Source organism: Macaca thibetana, chromosome 15 (genome assembly GCF_024542745.1).
Source record: "Macaca thibetana thibetana isolate TM-01 chromosome 15, ASM2454274v1, whole genome shotgun sequence".
Classification (NCBI taxonomy): Eukaryota; Metazoa; Chordata; class Mammalia; order Primates; family Cercopithecidae; genus Macaca; species Macaca thibetana.
In genome coordinates, this window is record NC_065592.1 from 23518735 (window position 1) to 23540604 (window position 21870).

Consider the following 21870-nt stretch of genomic DNA (forward strand, 5'->3'; position numbering starts at 1 on the left):
AGATAGTAATCCTTATAAATGACAATGCAGGCCAACAGAGCAGAATGTTCAAAGCCCTAAATGACTTTCAGCCAGTTCTCTTTCGGGTTTCAATGATATCTCAAGATATGAAAGGGGGGTAAAATCCAGTGCTACATGAATTATATAGCAGCCAAGAGATAGGCCGGCATTCTAACAACAAACAGAAGGAAGAGCAATACCTAGGACCCAAAGGTCTATAAAAGTACGGGCAGGAGATAACGAAATGAAATTTGGTCTGGATAATATAAGCTAATAAATGGAAAAAAACAATCCAAAACACTGATATGCAGAGAGCGTGCGAAAAAGTGGCAAAGAAAGAGGGTAATAAAAGATGGCAAACTACAAAGGGAGTTTCAGCAGTTTTAGTGTGATTGTATCTCCATATTTAAAAAAAGACAGAGAGAGAAGGAAGAAAGAAAGGGAGAGAGAGAATCAAATGGGACACTTTCTCAAATCCTGCAGCCTGCTACAGTAATGGGCAGGGAGTCAAGGGAACTGGAGATTAGAATAGATACCGTGATCAACCCTATGACTTTGGACAAGTCACTTTCCCTCTCTGGGCTGCTGTTTCCCCTTGTATAGAGTAATAGTTAAATCAAGTAGCTTTGTGATCCCTTTTAGCTGTGTCACTCTAAAATATATTTAGTTCTTGACATTTTCCCCTTTGATCACTAAATCAGTTATTCAGTTAAGAGGGAAAACATGAAAAAAAAAAAAAAAGATGGAGAAACATGATCAGCAAAATGAAGATCGAGAAGGGTGTAGATGATGAACCCATTCCGAAAAACACGCAGAGAACTATAAAGAAAAGCAGATGGAATAAAGGGCCAGAAGTTAAAAGTGTGTGCCTCAACTCTGTTGCTAACTTACTTTCATGGTACCAGTAACATACATCATCATTCTGCATCTGATTCTTTTTGCTTATTAAAAAAATGACAGTATTACTTTTCCTACCCGTTTTCAAAAGTGGGTGAAAAGATAAAGTAAAATAATGCTATGAAAACTAAAAACTACTCAAACATAAAAACTATAAATAGTGTTGTTTTCACATTTTACTTTTGCAGATACAATCCAGAACTCATGTCCCCAGTTATCAAATGGCTTTTCTAATTTTTTGTTTAGGTTTTAGCTCAACCATTACCTTCTCAGTGAGGACTTTTCTAAACACACTACCAAAAAATAGTTTTCACCTTTCACTACAATATCTATACCACTAGTCTATTTTATTCCCTTCATAGCATGATCTAACTTCTTCAAATGTTTACTTGATAATTTTATTCTCTCTAAAACAGAATGGCAACTCCGTGAGAGCAGAAACATAGGCTGTTGTGTGCATTGTTGCATTCAGATACTAGTACGTTGAAGATAATCAGAAATATTTGCTGAACAAATGAATGGTTTAACATTGCAAGGTTCTCTAGACATTCTGTATGATTCTAGTTTCTATGCTTCTCTGTGTAAAAGTGGCAACTGAAACTTAGAAAGATTAAGAAACTCACTGAATGCTGCATAATCGTTAGAGGTCAAGGGTTCTGACTGGTTGATTAAGGCTTATCATACAAATATTGGGACTATTCAATGTCAAATAAAAATTGCTCCGTGAGAAATGCATGTTTGTAAGCATTAAGTAAAACAAGGCATGCAAATGAAAGTCTATCTATCTATCTATCTATCTATCTATCTATCTATCTATCTGCATATCTGTTCTGCAATCCAGTAAAACAAGCAGCCCATCATTCTGATAAGGCATGCATAAGATTCCAGCAAAGAAGGAAGCTTGGACAAGTGGATGCTATGCCTACCAGTGGGCCAAGGACTCGAGGATGAGTCAGGCACAACATGAAAACCAAGCCAGTTACCCCAATCTGGCATAGCTGGTTGTGACTAAGGTGACTGCAGCATGCTATGTTCTTGGTAGGGTTCCCATGCAGAAACCAGAGTGTTAAAATGGATCCCTCCCCCCTTGAGCTCTGACTGGTTTGGTTCACCTCAGAGACCATCCTCCTGCTGTATGGTTTAGATAAGTCTAAAAAGATGAGCCATTCAAGCCACAGTGTCTTCTCCAAGCTGATGAGACACGCTGCAGTCCTCTAAAGAACAGAAAAGAGAGGGTGCACAGGATTGCTCTTGGGTAAGTTTTCTTTCTCTTATGTAATTAATGGGTTACTCTTCAGCCCTTAGAATAAAATGCTATAATAACTTAAATCTACATGCTCTGATTTGTATTGCTTAACTCTAATTTTCTTCTTTAACAAGATGTGTATATGTCTTTCCAGTCTCTCAATAAGAGGAGGGAAAGTAGGGAGAGAAGGAAGGGAGGGAGGGAGTGAAGAAGCAAGGAAGGAAGGAGGGAGGAAGGGAGGGAGGGAAGGAAGGAAGGAGGGAAGGAAGGAAGTAAGGAGAGAGACAGAAATAAATTGATCCTAAATCGTTTCTCTTTTTCTTTTTCTTTTTCTTTTTTTTTTTTTTTTTTTTTTTTTTTTTTTGAGACGGAGTCTCGCTCTGCCGCCCAGGCTGGAGTGCAGTGACGCGATCTCGGCTCACTGCAAGCTCCGCCTCCCAAGTTCGAGCCATTCTCCTGCCTCTGCCTCCCGAGTAGCTGGGACTACAGGCGCCCGCCACCACGCCCGGCTAGTTTTTTTTTTAATTATTTTTAGTAGAGACGGGGTTTCACTGTGTTAGCCAGGGTGGTCTCGATCTCCTGACCTCGTGATCCGCCTGCCTCGGCCTCCCAAAGGGCTGGGCCACCGCGCCCGGCCTTTTTTTTTTTTTTTTTTGACACGGAGTCTGGCTCTGCCACCGGGCTGGAGTGCAGTGGCATAATCTCAGCTCACTGCAACCTTTGCCTCTGGGGTTCAAGCGATTTTCTTGTCTCAGACTCCCAAGTAGCTGGGATTACAGGCACACACCACCATGCCCGGCTAATTTTTGTATTTTTAGTAGAGACAGGGTTTCACCGTGTTGGTCAGACTGGTCTTAAACTCCTGACCTCGTGATCTGCCCACCTCAGCCTCTCAGAGTGCTGGGATTATAGGCATGAGCCATTGCGCCCGGCCTGGTCCTAAATCTTAAGACTTAACTGGGAACATTTGAAAATATCAGTCAAAACCATTGCCCTTTTTGATCAGAGATGGTAAGAGTAATCATAACTATTCATGTTCACAAAAAGTTCCAAGAAGCAGTGGTCACTCTGAAGTCAGTTTCCACCAAATGAAGGATGTGTTTGCCCAAACAAAAGCATGAGACCGCCGATTGAGTCACTGGCTATAGATTCCAAGCTAGAGGCCAGAGAAGTTGTCTCCAGTCCTAGCTGGACCAGTCATGGCTGAAGAGGCCAATTCTGGGCCACTGATGTGGTAGGATATGGTCAAAGAACAGGACCCTGGATAGGCACCAACCCTGAGCAATAATCATATAGGTATGAAGATGTTTAACCTGAAGAAAAGAAGTATCAGGAAGGACACAGTGGAAAACTCTTCTAACAAAGTCCAGTTGGTCTAAAATTGAAAGTGGTTGCCTTAGAACATACTGAGTTATTCATTCAACTTTTCCTGACAGAAGCTTGATGATGACTGACAAGGTGTACAAGGTCCCTGCCTGATTCTTCAAGCTTCTCTCTTCTCGAAAGCACTCTATTCTAAGCTCCGGGCACAAATTGTCGTTGCCCCAAGTGGACCATGTTCCCTCTCACCTCCCCACCTTTGCAGAAGCTTTCTTCAAATCCCCAGAGCTGCCTTTTCTATGGCTAGTCCCCATTTGTCCTTTATTCATAGTTTAACCTCTCAAAAACCTGTCTGGAAATCCACCTCAAGAAGGGCTAATGGCCCCTCGCTAGATCTTCCTATAGCATCATCCACTTCCCCAACTAAAATTGTATTTAGTGTATTTGTGAAATGAATAACTGGATAACTTTCTTCATGCTGGGCATTGTGCTAAATGTTTCAAATACATAATGCATTCAATTCCAGAAGAGCCCCGTGTTGTTTGGTACTATTATTATCCCCATTTTACAGACAATGAAATTGAGGTTTCAATAGGGTAAGTCATTCCCATGCTGTCCAGTTAATCTATTTTGTATGGACGTGGATATTCAGGAGAATCTGATGAGATGGGTTGATCTGATTCTCTCTGGGATGCCCTATGATTTGGTATTACTTGGGGGCTCAGGGGCCTGATGGAACTGTGATCACGACCTGGCTTTCCACTAATTAGCTGGTGTCAATGGCCAGCACACTTTAGCACTGAATCCCAGTTTCCTCTTTGGCAAATTGGTAAAATAATGACTATCTTCCCAACTGTTTTGAGGACAGAAAAAAATGAGAAGCTGTTGAGAAAGCACGGAGCACCACATCCAGCATTTAAAAAACAATTTTTTTAAAAGTAAAAGATCAGGAGTTTCCCTTTCCTTAAAGGAAGTAATCTGTCTCTGCTACCTTGTGCCACAGTTAAACTGCACAGGCTCAATAACTTATGTTTTGGTTAAACGTTTTTAATTTTTTTAGAGTGAAATCCGAGTTTTTGTTGGCAAGTGATTGAACACGCTGGGCCCAGCCTCCAGGCCCACAGTCCATTAGGAAATTTACGAGGCGAGATGGGGACCTTCAGCTCAAGTACTCCCTTCAGACACAGTACTTACAAAGCCATCAATTTCCTTAACAAAGAGCATTGGCTTAAATGCCCCTTAAAGCAGTGTTATTTACACAGCTATCCACTTCCTTTTGAATTCTCTGCCTGGGGGGTGGCAGACCTGCAGTTCTTTCCAGCTACGAGTTAATTAGGCTTTCTCCCCAAATGGAAGCAAGCCGCAGACTGAGATTTGGTATTAAAAAGCAGCTCAATTTGGGGCCATCCGAGAGTCTTATGGGGTGATCCAAATACCACCAAAATCACTGGTTCCACCCACCCATTCTTCTAAAATTCTAAAGCCTTTGGACCTTACCGAAGAGTAATGACCTCTGTCAGTAACAGAGATAGAGAAGGAAAGGCAGCGTTTGAGCCGGTCTCTACTTAGTAAAAGAAGCCTCAAAAAAGTACTGCTGGCTAAGATAAGGTACTTTCTACCTTTGCAGTCTATCGATATAGTAAAATTAACGTTTTAAAGAAGCCCCCACCCCTTTTGTGGCGGAACTAGGATTTGGATACAAGCAGCCCAGTTCTGGGATCTGAGCATGAAACCACCACCCCGAGCCACCTGACCCGAGATAACTTGCCCGAGATGACAGCTAAGGGGGAAAGTCTCCGATTCAGACAGGATTGTCTGACTCTAAAGACCAGCAAGGCTCAACTACACTTTCTTGCCTGAAAAATCAAACTGTCTCTTAAGAAATACATCCTCCTTTTACTCATTTATCCTATATTTACTGAACTGCAAATTATTTTTCAGTCCCTGGACTAACTGCTGGGAAATCAGATGAATTAAAGCAGGTCTCAGCGCTCCAAGAACTCAGGTCCTAGTGAGAGGGGGGAGATATGTAAATGATGACTGCACAGGATTCTGATCTGAGGTACAAGATACTGTGGGAGCACAGAAGAGGGACCTCCACTCCAATCTTACCCAGATTTGAGGTTTCCCTTAGGATGCAACACCTGGGTTTTATCTCTCAGAGAAGGAATGGATGGTGGGGAGCATATTCCAGCAGGGGGACTCTGTGAGCAAATGAGGTGAGGCCAGAAACAAGGTCGGAGGTATAAAGTACAAGACGGTGTTGGAGTATAAAATGCAAATCCTGGCCGAGGTGGGTGGGTCACAAGGTCAAGAGATGGAGACCATCCTGGCCAACATGGTGAGACTCCATCTCTACTAAAAATACAAAAATTAGCTGGTTGTGGTGGCGCATGCCTGTAATCCCAGCTACTCGGGAGGCTGAGGCAGGAGAATCGCTTGAACCCAGGAGGCGGAGGTTGCAGTGAGCTGAGATAGCGCCACTGCACTCTGGCCTGGCGATAAAGCGAGAATCTGTCAAAAACAAAACAAAACAAAACAAAAACAAAAACAAAAACAAAAACAAAAAGCAAATCCTGGGCTCAGATCGTGCAAGGCCTTGAATGCCACAGTAAGGAATTTGAATTTATCTCAAGGGCAACATGGAGCCACCTGACACTCTCAATTGGAGAGCAACAAAAGGTGTCTGCACTTTAGGAAGCTTGCTCTCACCTATGGGCAGGTAGATTGGGGCAAGCAAAAAAATGAACCAGCAACCTGTTCATTTTATAAGTGTTCTCTTGTAAAAGCCTAATCAGGAGCTGAAGGGGGCCTCGGGTAGGGCAATGATCATAGGGAGAGACAGACTGATTTGGTCGAAGACAAGATAACGTTTTCAAGGTAACATGGGAAGAATGGCAATTATTTGGATGTGGGAAATGGCAGAGAGGGAAGAGTTATGGATGTTTCCCAAGCTTCTGTTTAAATGTCTGGTTGGCTACTGGCGCCACCAGTTGAGATTAGGAAAAACACTTGCAGCAGGTCTGGAAAGAAAGATGGCAAGCTTTGTGTAAGATGTGTTGACTGTGAGTTACCGTGGGGCGTCCAAGTAGAGCAATTAGATATACAAGTTCATGGGTCAAAAAAAAAAAAAAAAAAAAAAAAAAAAAGCACAGACTAAAGATAGAGATTTTGGAGTCATACAAGGAGAGAATGGAGAATGAGAGTGTGCCTGTTATTGAACATTGGAGACTGCTGATACTTAAAGAGTAGGTGAAAGAAGGTCTGTGGAGGGATGGTCAGAGAAGTTAAGAAAAACAGAAGAGGCTAACACTTCACAGGTACCAGGAGTTCTGAATTTCAAGAAAGAGCCAGATAAGACAAAAGAGGAAACTACTGAAATATTTCTGTTTGAACATGCTATTTAATAGAATCTCATGCATGGCTTCCCTAAAGAATGATTGTCAAATTTCGCTCAGTCTCTTCCAGGGACAGACAGGTCACTCTCTACTTGTGAGTAAGAACTAGATTATTACTTTTGTAATAATCTTTGTCTTACTTTTGATAGCCGTAATAATAAATATTTGTTGATCACTTTCTGGAAGACAGGAACTGTCACAAACACAGCCATCCTTGGTGCCTAGCATGAACCTGGCACGTAAGAGGTGCTCAATAAGTAAAAGCCTATGTGATGAATGAATAAATTTATAAATTAATAAAACAATATATCATAACAATCCTATGAAGTCAAGAAAGCACTCCTATTTCTCAGGTGGAAAAAGGTATTTGGGGGATGAAGCCTGAGGCAGACAAGTGGTCCTTGTGCTTTGGGGCAGGTCAATCAGCTTTTCCTCTCTGCCTGTCCCTTTAGAAGTTCTCTTGGCAAAAAGCACACGGACAAATGGAAAAGGGATTTCAGACTCTCGTGCGGCCCCTTCCTTGGTAATGAGGCTGAACTCAAGTTATATACGTGGTTTTGGACTCCTAAACTGAGGGACCAGCTCCAGCCAGGACCTTTCAGAGTCCTGCCAATGGCGGCTGATGTTTAATTTAAACTTACGGATAATTTGGGCTGAGTTTCTGACTGCTGTTGAAAGCTAAAATCTCCCTGATCTCTCTTTGGGTCAGTTTGCCAAGAGTATTTTGTTGGCCCTTGAAGAGCATCCCATTCAGGGAGGTTGATCTTTTTAAAAATACTGCTCTCATCATGTCATACCTCTGCCCAGAAACTACTGCTTGCCATGGGGTAAGAACTGCCCACTCATCCCCCTGTGACTTCTCTGGAGTAGCTTCCTTTAGGACTGGTGCACTCACTGTATAAAGAAAAGCCCTCTGTCTGGACCTTTATAGTGGCAGAGTGTCAAACCTGGTCTTATCTGAGTCCCACTGTCCAGAAATCTTTCCCAGGCTCACCAACCCCCTACCAGGGGCTTTCCACTGCTCCCAGGGGGCCTCTAACACCAATCCCTTCATATCTTTAATGACCACTGCCTTCTGTAGCCCTCCAACAAAGGTTTCTGCTGCTTAACCCTGCATTGCACGGAGCTTTGTATGCAGCAGGTGCTTAATATAGACAAAAACCAGTGTGAGCCTGGTCACATGCATTTTAGACTGACTGCAGGACCACCATGGTTGCTGCCTGGAGGAGAGAGAAAAGCAACCGTGTGCTTGAGGGCAGAGCGACAGACACTGGACTTAGGCTATTTTATCTTTCTGTCCAGTAAGTTAAAATGAAAAAAAAAAAAAAAACAAAACACCTCAGTCCTTTAATAACTATTATAATTTCTTATTTGCTTTATATTAACATCTCTTTGGTACTTAATCAGTATTGGCCTAGAGAAAGTTGGTGGTTTTTAGTTTCTTCCTCTGTTAAGTATTTAATGATCTGTAAACAAACACTTCAGACAGTGTTTCTTAAAAAGACCCTGGGATCCTTTTGTTATGTGAAGATTTCTTTAGCTCCGTGCATTGTTTCCCCTTCTCATTATCTGTTTGCTGCTAGGCTGTTCAGCTCTTGAGAGTACACACTTTATTAGATAACCTTAATGATGGAGATGTAGCATAAATTAGTAGTTAAGCCTGAGGGCTTAAGAGCCAGAGACTTCCAGGGCTAGAATCCCTTACTGGGAATGTAACATCTCTGCGCCTCCATTTCTTTACTTATAATGCCTGTATAATGTTAAAACTACCTCATAGAATTAATGTGATTAACCAGTGGAATTAATAGACAAAAAGCTTGAGTGAATTTTATCCAATTAATTTAATTAAATTAATAATTTGAGTTATGTATACTACTATGACTTTTGTCTGAGATGGTGAGATGGAAAAAGGGTGGAAATATATGCAGTCTATACAGTTGGCCCTCCATATTCATGGGTTCTCCATCTGTGAATTCAAGAGATGCAAAATAAAATTCTATCTTTGCTAAACATGTATAGACATTTTTTCTTGTCCTTATTCCCTAAACATTACAGTGTAACAACTATTTATGTAGCATTTACATTGTATTAGGTATTATATGTAATCTAGAGATGATTTGAAGTATACAGGAAGTTGTTTGTAGGTTACATGCAAATACTACTCCATTTTATATCAGGGAATTGAGCATCAGCAGATTTTGGTAATCACAGAGGTCCTGGCAGAAATCCCCCAAAGATATTGAGGATTGACTGTATATTTCTTACTGGCTCTTTCTTGTTCTAAAGGTTTCATATTTTGGAGGAGGTCATCTGGTGACTTTAGTTTTGAAGTTGGGCAGATCTTGGTTCAAATCTCAACTCTGCCACTTAATAAGCACCTGCTTTGAATAAGCCACTTCGTCTTCTTGAGCCTCAATTTCTCCTCATGTAAAATGGGGGATAATGGCCCCCACCTTCCTGTAGCCTTGGGAAAATCAAGAGGATAGTTAAGTGGAGTGTGAGGCAGCTGGCCTGGCATAAGATGCAGCACTCAGGAAGATTTTGCTTGTCAGGTGGGTGGTTTCCCAGCTCAATAAATATTTGTTGAATGGAGGCCACATTCTCAAAAGTCACTGAAACATTTGGGGGCTCTGTTGTGTCACCTGGAACATGGTGTTAACAATGCCTGGCAGCCAGGGGTGCTGTGGGTTTGAAATGAGCTATTGCAGCAGGTTCTCCATAAATATGAACACATTCCCTTCCACTGGTCAGGGGAGGATCCTGGATGCTGCCTGAGCCTTTTGGATGGTCATCTGTTTGGGTTGCTCTGGCCACCCTTTTTAGCCTCAAAGTGTCAGTTGCTTCAGTGTCTCAATGATTGGCTCAAGTTGGATGTTGGGACACGAGGGTAGATGGTATGGCTTCTTCCCTTAAGGGTAAGGGACACAGATGTGGAAGTAAAATACATGAGGAGTCAGTGAAATTATAGCTATGCTGGTATAGACTCAGGAGGGAGATGGATGAAATGATTCTCACTCCTCGCTCTCTCTCTCTCATCTGCGTTATTCTGCCCAACTGGCTATACTTTTACCTGCTTATACAGTCATCTCTAGGTATCTTTGAAGCATTGGTTTCAGGACCCCCACAGACATAAAAATCTGAAGATATTCAAGACCCTTATACAAAGTCCCTTAGTAGTTGCCTATGACCTATGCACACCCTACCATGTACTTTAAATCATCTCTAGATTACTCATAACACTTAATACATTGGAAATACTTTATTGTTTTTCTATTTGCGCTGTTTTTAAATTGTTGTAGTGTTATTATTTATTTAGTCAGTTAGTTTCAAATATTTTGTATCTCAGATTGGTTGAATCTGAGGATGTAGGATCCAAGGATATGAAAGGCCAACTGTATACTCATCCATCTCTGCCAGCAGTCAACAATTTTTCAGTAAAGGACCAGATGGTAAATATTTTGGCTTTGTGGGCCATACAAGATTTCTGTTGGAATGACTCAATTCCGCCTTTGTAGTGGCAAATATGTAAACAAAGGAGCATAGTTGTGTTTCAGTAAAACTTTGTCTACGAAACCAGGCAGCAGGTTGGGTTGGCCATGGGTGGTGGTTTACTGATGCCTGGTTTGTGCAAGTATGCACATGGCTATTATGCCCAGGGCAGGGCTTGGTAGAGAGTGTAGAAGGCACACGCTTGAGTCTCCTTCTCCTTCCTTCATGCTGTAAATAGCAGCCTCACCATAGTCCTCAAGGGCCTGAGAAATCAGAGCCTGCTAGACTTCCACCTCATGCCTCCTTTGTTCACTACAGTCCAGCCATGCTGACTTCCTTTTCCCTCTTCAAAAGTTCTTCTCTGCCTTGGGAATCGAATAGTCTGAACTTCTTGCAATCCTTGCTCGGTTACCTGTTCCATATCTCCCTAATGGGTTCACATCCTACTCAACCCTCAAGTCTCAGCTTAAATGTCAAATCTTCAAGGAGATCTTCTTGACCCCCTCAATGTAAAGGAGGCCCTTTGGTTATACACTTCTAAGTATTTCCACTTAGTGTCATTTTCAACAATGACACTAAAATAATTATTTGTGTCTTTTTCCTAACCTCCCTGGCCTTCCTTTTTCACTGCTGTTTTCTTTGAAACAAGCACAGTGCCTGGCATACAGCAGGCATCAAAAAATATGAACTAAATGAATGAATGACATCATCCAGCAGCCAATTTGCAGAATCTTCTGCCTGGGTCTGACTGCACATGTTGGGGCAAGCAGCTGATTTTTCCTGCAGGCTCTAGCAGTGAGGTTTTCACACAATCCTTACTGCCCATCCATCATTTTATTTTAGGCACATTACTTTTCTGTCCAAAAAGAAAAGGAGGATACAATTAGGTCTATATCCCTCACTTGCTTAATATTTCAATTTCCCTCAGGGTACTCCCTTCAAGTAGAGATCACAGCTCATGAATATTAAATGTCTCTTCCAACCCAACATGGACTCCAAGAAACAACGGAGAGCCGGGAGCTAAGAAAAGACCCTGATACCCAGCCCAGAGGCCTCTACCCTCTCCCAGGCCGCCTCAGTCATAACTGCACAGATGTACATCAAGGCACATGTATGTGCAGATGAATTTCTGGTCACTTTAAATATCACAATGAAGTCCTTGTTCTTGGCTACCCAGATTCACCTGCCTTGGACTCTGGCTGCCTTTCAAAGGCACACATCAAAGTTTGGTCTCGATTCCTCACATTCAAGCAAGCACCAAGTCGGTTCCCTGAGCCTGACCCCTTCCTGAGAGTCAGGAAGCTGACCTGGGCTGCGGGCTAGAATTCCTCCCTTCTGGCGTCAGAGGCCGTTCTGTTTCTTTTCATTCCAGCCTTGCCTCTCTGTGGGGTAGGCCTCCCGGGTTTCCAAAGGAGGTGGTAAGCCTTGGTCTGAGGCAGGATGGCAAGCTTGATCCTAACCGGTGCTGACTCAAGGGTGTTTGAATGCATCCATCAGACCTCCCTGTTGAGTACTTCAGATCTTTGGTGCTGCCCGCACGTCAGCCTTCCGCCCCATCGCCTCCTTTTCCTGCTCTTTTGTCCCCTCAGTGACCCCCTTTGACCCTTTGGGTGAAAGGAATTCCTTTCTCTTCCCCAAGCCCTGATTTCTTTTAAAATGCACCAGTTTTAAAACAATAACAACCTGGGATTTAAATCCCAAAAATCAGAGCTGAAAGCTCCCTGGGAGCTCATCAAATTCCCTCATTATTTTACAGTGGGGAAACTGAGAACTAGGAGATTCGGTCATTTTGCAAATGGTACCACTGTAATTTAGCATCAGGATTTGGTTCAGGACCATTTTTGCAGATGATGGGTCAAATGCCTTTGCGTCACTCACAATTGAGATAGGCAATGAGGAAGGGGAAGAAGAGGTGGCATTAACTGACATCCTTGATTGTCCAATAACTGTTGTGCATTGTGCTAAACACTCTATGGATGTTATCTCATTCTTTTTCTAAACAAAACTGTAGGTGTTATAATTACGTCCATTTTTCAGAAGAGGACACTGAGACTCAGAGGGATTGAGAGATGCCTAAAATGATCCATGTAGTAATTGCAACCAATAGATATTTGAACTCAAGCTCCTCTGTCTCCAACATTGCTATGACAACCTTATTAAGTGCCAAACACATTTTATGCTAAAAAAAAAAATGATTTGGCTACTGTCAATGGAGGGTGATCTGTTAAAAATAAAAATACAGCCTAAAATACAGTATGACCTTCCATTGGGGGTATGGGCTTTATGCCATGGAATATTTATAGGGTGATAATAACTGAAAATGATTGTTTCATGATTCATGAAAATGGCACAAGAACATGTGCATTCACTTTTGTTTCCTGCTGTGGTTCAATGGCACCAAACAGAAATAGTGGAAAGGAGAAACACTCTCTTGCTGTTTCAAGACTTAGTCTGGAATTGGACATAGGCTTCAGGGCAGACAAACTCTGAAGTCTCCTTCTTTGACCTACCTGGCTATATGACTTTAGATATTCACTTAAACTCTCAACGCCTCAATTTTCTAATCAGCAAAATGGTGTAATTATTTTGACTCTACAGAGTTGCTGGGAGGGTGAATGAAATCACTTTTACAAACAGTTCTTAGCAGAAAAACTGGCACAGTTGGGTATCTAATAAACGGAATACCTTCATGGTTAAAACGTGTAGACTCTGCTTAGATGTTGTGAATCTCATGTTTGCTATTTCTCTGTGTAACTGTAGGCAAGTTACTAAATCTCTCTGAACCACAGTTTTTTCCTCTACAAAACAGGGATAACATTATTTATCTCATAGGGTTTCTGGGAAGATGGATACAACTTCTGAATTAATCACATTAATTGGTCGGGCATGGTGGCTCACGCTTGTAATCTCAGCACTTTGGGAGGCCAAGGCAGGCAGATCACTTGAGGTCAGGAGTTCGAGACCAGCCTGTCCAACATGGTGAAATTCTGTCTCTACAAAAAGTAGCAGGGTGTGGTGGCACGCATCTATAATCCCAGCTACTTGGGAGGCTGAGGCCGGAGAATCACTTGAACCCGGGAGGTGGAGGTTGCAGTGAGTCCAGATCATGCTACTGCACCCCAGCTGGGTGACAGAGTGAGATTCTGTCTCAAAAAAATAAAAAATTAAAATTAAAAATAAAAAATTAATTATGACAATAATAGCATCAGTAGCAAACACATCTACTGACATACTTGTCAGGTGTCACCATTTTAAATGCTTTACAAATATAAACTTGTTTTTCCTCGCGATAATTCTGAGAAGTAGGAACTTACTAACCCATTTTATGAATGAGAAAACTGTGACACAAGCTAAGTGTCAGGGACAGGCTTTCCACCCAGAATCCGTGTTCTTAACAGTGATACCCTATGTCATTACTTCAGTGTTAAGAATGCCACCAATCTAGCTGACGTATTATCACCCTCGTCATCACCTTAAAGACTACCACCATGACCCCCACCTATATTCCTCTTTCTTTTTCTTCTTTCATAGGCCTGCCTTCAAGCCAAGGGAAGCTTTATTTCAAAAATGTGTTCTGGGAAAAGTTACTACGTTTTCCACGGAGGGAGGTCTGATTGAATACATGCAGTCTGGAGAAGTTTTATTTTGTTTTCTTAATTTTAATTTTTTTAAGGTGAGAGGTGGATCATCTATTATGATTTCACATTGTTAGAAAGAAAAATAATAATAAATGCAACTCCCAGCAGAGCCCACTCTTCCCCCTCTCCTCCAGCAGATGCTGTTTTCCTTTTCAGTCACTGTTGTTCTAAAGTCTCATCGGAACCTCCACTAAGAAGACGGGGCGATTCATCTTCTTGTTTTCCTTTCTCGCCTTGGCTCAGAGCAGGCCAGAGCAGCCTGACAGAGGGGCCACAAGGCTCGGTGAACCCCTGCCCCTCCCAGCAACTGGTGGGGAGGCGGACCGATTCTTCTCCCCCGCTTGATGTGCCTCACAGAGGAGGGGAGGGAGCTGGGGCTGGGGGTTGCTAATTGAGTTACTGGCCTTGGCTCTAGGACAGGGCTGGGGATGCTGTGTCAGGGATCACAAAGTGATGCTAATAGCAGGAGTAGGGGAGAGAAGAGGAGTGTGGAAGGAGGGAGAAAAAGAGACACACAGGGAATGCCTCTACATCTGGGAAAGACGACGTGGGGGTCCCTTTCGCTTTGTTTTCTTAACTATATATCAGCGTCAAGCAGGATTTGAAACCCAAAACCTTTAAATAGCTGTTTGACAAATCAGAGATTCCTCAGTATCAGGTGAGGGAAGAAGCTTTAGAGTCCTCAGTCCACTCTCCCTAATTTCACAAAGGGAGAAACTGAGACTCTGAGATGCTAAGCTACGGCCAGGAGGCCTCTAGGTATAAACTAGGACCTGGACCTGGCTATGCTGAAGAATACAGGGTGGGAAGTCAAAACAGAACATGAGGGCGTCTCCACAGCTGCATCTCCTGTAATGCACTAGATTCCATCTCAGAAGGTCGCACGCTTCCAGCACCAGCTAAAGATATATTACAAAGTATAACCCCTTTTGGGGACCCTTCACATTTTGTCTGACTAATTTGACTGTTACCCCACCTCCTTCAGCTTTTATCAGCAGCCTGTCTGTAGTTTATGACTCAGTGCTTTAGAGACAGAATTCCCAATGCTGTGAACAATGCCTGCAGCCAGTGCCTGTTGCGGGGAGTTATCATTTTACTGATATCACATTTTTTCACTGAAACCTCAGGCCTGGTGTATGTTATATTTTTAAAAGAGGGGGAAAAAAGACAAGATAACTTCCACATTGCAAGGGGAAGAAGCCTGCATTGCTTGGGAGGTCATGTGGGTGGTGTTCATTTTAACAAGCAACTTATTATGTGCTGGGGGATGAGGGCACCAGGGGTGGGAAATTGAGAACAGGAAGTCCCCAGGGTGTTGCATAATAACACATTGGCACCTTGGGAATATTTCCGGATGTGTGGGCTTCTGAAAAGTGAATGGGAATGTCACCATAAATCTGTCACCCACCCTAACGCTGGTGTTACTAAGCCAGAGAAAACATCAGCCTTTCTAAATGGAAGCAGGAGAAGGAGAAAAAGGTGGAAGAGGTAGAGGAAGAGAAGGAGAAAAAGGAGAAGAATAAGAGGCAGAAGAAGGAGTGAAGGAAGAAGAGGAGGAGGAGAGGAAAAGGGGGGAAGAGGAAGAGGTGAAGAGAAAAGAAGAAAAAGGAAAGAATGGTGGAAGGAAGGAAGAAAGTCATTCAAATGGAGAGGCAGAGGAGTAGAAAAAGCAGGGTTCTCTACTCAGACTGGAGACAGGATCACACCTCTGTGTGCTGTGTGACCTAGTGCAAGTGAAGATGTTATAAGAGACCTCAGATCTCACATATGGAAACAAGAGACCACCTGTAGTTCACAGAAAACAGAAGTGCGTATGAAGAACTTGTCACTTAGTGGGTATCCATAAATGGTGGTTGTTGCTGGTATCCTGTGCCCCCAACATTCCACACAAACACACACGGAAAAAAGTAATAGCTCATGTGCATCAAGCACATCCAACTTGCTAGAAATGGGGTTAAATCTCACATTATCTATGGCAATAATTTTCAGTCAAGACTCTGAGTGACAGTCAACAAAAAACAACTTTGGACAAATTAAGCAAAACAAACAAGCAAAATTTACTCGAAGAATATTGGGTACGTATGGAACACTCTCTGGAGAGCCAGGACTTTGTGCTCTGAAACTCAATTCCAAGCCCAAGATTAGGTCCCAAAACTAGTTTAGTGAGTGGATCCAGAGCTGGTGCTGTGCATAGCTATCTCAGCTTTGATGCTAGATGCCTTCCCTGGTACTTAGGAGGCTGATATGGATGTGGCTACTCCCACCATCCTCAGCAAAAGGGTGTCTACAGTATCCCTAAGTCTAAGGACTACTAGCTTCCAATTCAAAGTCTTGGGTTGGTGTGTGATTGGAGGGCAGAGGGAAAGCCTAGGTTTTATATACCCACACTCAAGCTACCAGGAAGACCGGGAGGAGACGCTTGGATAATCAACTTCTTTTTTTTTTTTTTTTGAGACAGAGTCTCGCTGTGTCACCCAGGCTGGAGTGCAGTGGCGCAATCTGGGCTCACTGCAAGCTCCGCCTCCCGGGTTTACGCCATTCTCCTGCCTCAGCCTCCGAGTAGCTGGGACTACAGGCGCCCGCCACCTCGCCCGGCTAGTTTTTTTTGTATTTTTAGTAGAGACAGGGATTCACCATGTTAGCCAGGATGGTCTCGATCTCCTGACCTCGTGATCCGCCCGCCTCGGCCTCCCAAAGTGCTGGGATTACAGGCTTGAGCCACCGCGCCCGGCGGATAATCAACTTCTATACTAAGCGTTGGGTTTTTCCTTATTAGAATAATTATCTCCTAAGTCTAGGAAGGAAATTCTGATAGAAAGCATCCAAAAATATTGGTAAATAACTTCCACTGTTGGGTTCTAGGACTTTTACCATTTTCTACATGAGAACACTGAGGCTTAGCCAGTTACACATCTAAGTCATGGTATGCCTGATCTCCTGGCTGCTATCTTGACCACTGTCTTAACAAATGCAATCATGGAAACAATGTCAACCTCAGCACAGCCTCCCACACTTGTCTCATTTCTCTGACTCATTAAAGATTGGTCTGCTGGGAGTAAGGATTCACTGTCTATTTTTCAGCTGTTCCTTTCAGAGGAAGATAGTTTTCTAGACTTGAGCTACACGATTTGTCCTTGGAATGTAGTCCCTGGGAGCTGGGATCTCTGGAATGCCTGTATCTCTGTGAGTGTCTATAATGAGATTTTAAGTGGCCAGTGAAGGGCATAGCTGAAGGCTTTCCTCTAACATAAACTCCACTCAACATAAAGGGGTAACAGAGAGCCTTCCCTGGACACTGTCCACACCACTGACGGTTTTGTATTCCGTTCCATTAATTTGTGACATGACTTGTTTCACAATTTTTTTTTTTTATTCACCCTGAAAGCCTGCAAGACCAGGAGCTATCTTTTTTTGCAGGTAACTTACCATAGTGAGCTCTGGAGTCAGGCTCTCTGGGTTTAAATTCCAGCTCCACCACTTAACTGTGTATCCTTAGATCATCACCCCATGCCTCAACTTCCTCTTTTGAAAGGGCAGTTCAGTACAAGAGTTGTTATGAGAATAAGAGTTTATAAATGTGCTTGGTATATAAGAAGTATTCAGCAAATATCATCAGCAGCAGAACACAGAATCTGGTAGAGAATAACAGTCTACAAAATGAACCTAGGAGGATCTCAGTCTCATCCTCTCGGAAACTCCCTCATTTTTTTCATTTTGTTTTGAGACAGGGTCCCACTCTGTCACCCAGGCTGGAATGCAATGGCGCGATTTCGGCTCACCACAACCTCTGTCTCCTGGGTTCAAGTGCTTCTCCTGCCTCAGCCTCCCAAGTAGCTGGGATTATGCGTGCCCGTCACCACTTCCAGCTACACTGTATGTTTAAAATGCAGTTTTTTGTTAATAAGAAATGGTGAACCACATTATGATTTTCACCTACTATCTGCACCTGGCTACAGTAAACAAGCATATAAAATATCCCAAATCCATGGAACAGGGGTTGATAAACTTCATAGGTAAAATACCAGATAATAAATATTTTAGTTTCTTTGGGCCATGGAATCTCTGCTGCCATCACTCAACTCTTTCACTGTAGCATGAAAGCAGCCACAGTCAATATGCAAAGTAATGAGTGTGACTGTGTGCCAATAAATCTTTATTTACAATTACAGGGAGTAGGTTCATTATGGCCTAGGGACCACAGTTTGCAGACCCCTTCCATGGATGAGGAGCTTCTACCTATTAGAGATGTCCTTATTTTTCCTGATCGTTGCATAGTTCTGAAGCAACACAGCAGATGAATGTCAAGGCTCAAGCATCCTTTTCAGGGTACCACATCCTACCTTCATCCCATCCTACTTTCTTTCCAGAAGCACATAAGTTACATGCCACATCAGTGCAAGTTAAATAGGCAGATATTTTTCACCATGGTCTGGGACTAGTGTTAGTTGCCATAAGGATGATGACAAAGGTAAGAGTTTGGCTCAGGTAGAGCTCACAATTAGAAGGAATTCAGTCACCCACCTCGAAAAAATCACACAACAGAAGCGCAGGTAAGCCTCTTAAGTTTAAGTTAAGACCACTTAACCCAATCATTTAAAAATTTACAGTAGGTAAACTGAGGCCAAGACTAAGGAAGCCACTTGGCCAGAGTTATGTAAGTTCTCAGCACAGCTGGCACTAGAACCTGGTTTTCCTAATTTTAATCCAAAGTTCTTTCCACCACACCACTAGGCTAGTATCAAGCTTTTACTACGGACCAGACCATACTCAAATCCACAGAGGAGAGAAAATTTTTTGGCAATTTAAAACCCAAGGCCCTGCCTAGAAACTCCCGTGTCCTTCCTTCTGGGGCATCTTCCTATCTTCCAACCATAAATATTTACAGAGCACTTCAATTGTGTTGCTTAGCCCCTACTGGGTGCCAAGAAGATAGTAGGTGCTCAACAAATGTGTGTTGAGAATTGAATAAGACACACGTGATATATGGTCTTCACCGTCACGGAGCTCACAATCTACTGGGAGAATGTCTAAATGCACCCCTGTAATGCACTGCAGATGCGAGGATGCAATGCTATCTTTTCCTCTTTAGTCCTGGAAAATTGCCTGTCAGTGAGAAATCTTCCCACGAAGGTTTTCATCCCCTTGTAACTGCCCCTTCTCTCTTCAGATAGAGCACCTCTGTCTTTTGTACTTGCAAATGAATTGTGATTAGTTTTCACCTCCAGCCCAGGGGATTAGCTGGGGGACCTTTGATCTTCAGGTATCGATTTGCATCTTAAAGGAAGTATGATCTCATCTGGGCCAGCTCAAAATTCCACCCCTGCCCCCCAAGCCCTGTCTGTTTACCAGCCCGGGGCTGACCAGGGCCTCCCAAGTGGGGCTGAAACAACAAGATCAGCCAGACTCCAAGAGAAGGCAGAGGAAAACAAATTTCCCAAACGGCTTGGTGAAGGTGGGAAAAGGACATTTGCTTCCTAAACACAGGCTGGTCTGCTATTCCTCCTTTCTCAGATCGGAGAGACTGTCCAAGTTTCTGAGTCTGCAGAGGGGACCCTGGTAGTTCCTGGATCCCGGCTGGAGGTTGCAAAGCAAAATGAGTTGAGCTTGAGAATCAGACAAAATCAGGTTCAAGTTCTGATTCTGTCTTTAATCACCTTTGACCTGTATAACTCTGGACAACTTTTGAAATTTTTCTGGCATTTGATTTTTTCTTATCTCTGAAGTAGGAATAAAAGCCTTAAAACATCTCCAGTAATACCCATCCTGGACATTTAGTGTGAAGAAAAGCAGGGATGTTTGTAAGGTAAAGCTTGATCAAAAGAAGTTACCCGTCACTGGCATCATCTATGAGAGCTTAAGCTCTTGAGGGATTGCTTTGTTTGTTTTTTCACTGCTGTATTTCCTGATACTGAAAACAGTGCCTGGCACGTAGGAGGCACTCAATAAACAGGTGTAATACAAAGGAGTGAATCATCATTTAGTCATAACTATTGTTAACCAACCATTCTGCACCGTTCACTTCTTCATGAAGGCCACGAGAAATGAAAAAGACGTACCAATACAATTGAAGGAAACTTCTTGTCGGCAGAAAAGGGAGCAGCCGTCACCATTGATCTTGTTCAAGTCATCGCATTCTTCACCTTGGTCTCTGCAGAGCAGATATGGAAGAGAAATGTGCCAATTTAGTCTCAAAACCATGGCTGGACATGGAAAAGTCCCTCCCTGGGCCATGAACTGTCAGTGAGACCTTGCACAAATCCCTTTCTCTGTCTGAGTCTCTTTCTTCATCTTCAAGATGAGATTTATAAAAGGTGTAGACTTATAAGATACTTTCACATTTGCTTTGCTTTGTGTTTCTGATGACAAAGTGGAATTCCTGATTCCAACTCATTCTCTGAGATTCTCTGAGTCAGTTAGCAAGTCAGATGGGAGTAACACATGGAAGAACTAATGAACAAATAAATGGTCTTGCTCTCACAGCATCTAGGAAGTCTCATGGACATTTTCTTGTTTCTGATCTTAAAAGAGCATATTTGAAGGAAAATGTAGAGATTCTGTTCCTTCACCACTCCCTGCCTTGATATCCTTCTTATTCTCCCAATATACTTAAAGGTAACAATTTTTTTTTCATTCATACATTCAAGTTTAGTCACCCTTCCATTGGAAAGTTTTACTTTCTCCATTGGGTGTGTCATTTCTTGGTGTCAAGAACTCCAAGGGCTGCGAGACTACACTGTTAAGAAATATTAATGCTCCCTTTGTTTTTGTTGGAATTATTTCCATCACCTAAGGATGATTTTGCAAAGGTTGGGATGGGCAGAAAATGAGCAATGATCTTTGAATTGGGCTTAGGTAACAAGAAGGAACAGCAAAACCTGAAAGTCTGGATGGGTTATTGCTTTCTGGAAAACGATCATCCTTCAAAAAACAAAACACTTGGGTTTAGAACCCCATGTCTCAAACTAACTGTATAATCTTGACTAAGTCACTTGACCTCTTGATCTGATATTTCTGTGATGATTTAAATTTAAATTAATTGAAATGAATTATAACTAAAATTCCAATCCTCAGTCATAGTAGCCATATTTCAAGTATTCAGGAACCACATGTAGCTAGTGGCTACTGTAAAGAACAGCACAGAACACATTTCCATCATTGCAGAAAAATCCATTAAACAGTGCTCCTGTGGATGCTGAACTTCAGTTTTCTTATGTGCTAAAATGGAAATAATTAGTCCTACTCCTCTGAGTAGCTTAAAGTGGTCAGTACAGTGGGTGACACATAGAAGATGCTCAAGGAGTCACAGTCCCCATTCCCACTTTGCTTTGGGAGGTCTCTGCAGAGTGTGGGACAGCTGTCCCTCCCTCCCCAGAGACCAGCTGGGACCTGTCACAGCATGGAAGAGGCCTTAGACTTCTCCTTTCACCCAGGCAATTAACACTGGACAATGTTTGTTGCTTTTAAGAGGTGTCAGAGTAGCAGGATAATGCCTTGCAATCAATCCTTAGGATGTCTAGGGCATTGCATTGATCTCCAAAGAGCCACCCAAGTCCTCTCCTGTCTGCACACCTATGAGCAAAGAAGTTTGTATTTCTAGCTGGTCTCAGCATTCTCTGGCAGTGGATCTTGCTTGCTGGAAATTGCTGATGACCTTGTGCTTCTAAGCTAATTCATGGGTTGTTTTGGAAAAGACTTAAAAAAAAAAAAAAAAAAAAGTACCTGGGCTGGTTCCCTAAGCCACAAAGCTTACTTTCAACCTCCCTTCCATTGCCACCCAAACAGTGTTCTACTGGTTTAAACAAAACATTCGGGTCGCTACAAATATCTTCTAGGCATGACAGATCTATCATTAGATAAAGAGGTTCTGCGAAACCTTATTTGA

General features: G+C 42.7%; 1 protein-coding gene across 1 annotated transcript in view; it reads right to left on the reverse strand.

Annotated features, from left to right (window-relative positions):
- The window catches only part of PAPPA (pappalysin 1), a 245699-nt gene that overhangs the window by 109426 nt on the left and 114403 nt on the right, over positions 1 to 21870 (reverse strand). The window contains exon 9 of the mRNA XM_050759620.1: positions 20045 to 20136. Within this exon, the coding sequence (XP_050615577.1) occupies positions 20045 to 20136 (92 nt within the window). The remainder of the gene's footprint in view (positions 1 to 20044; positions 20137 to 21870) is intronic.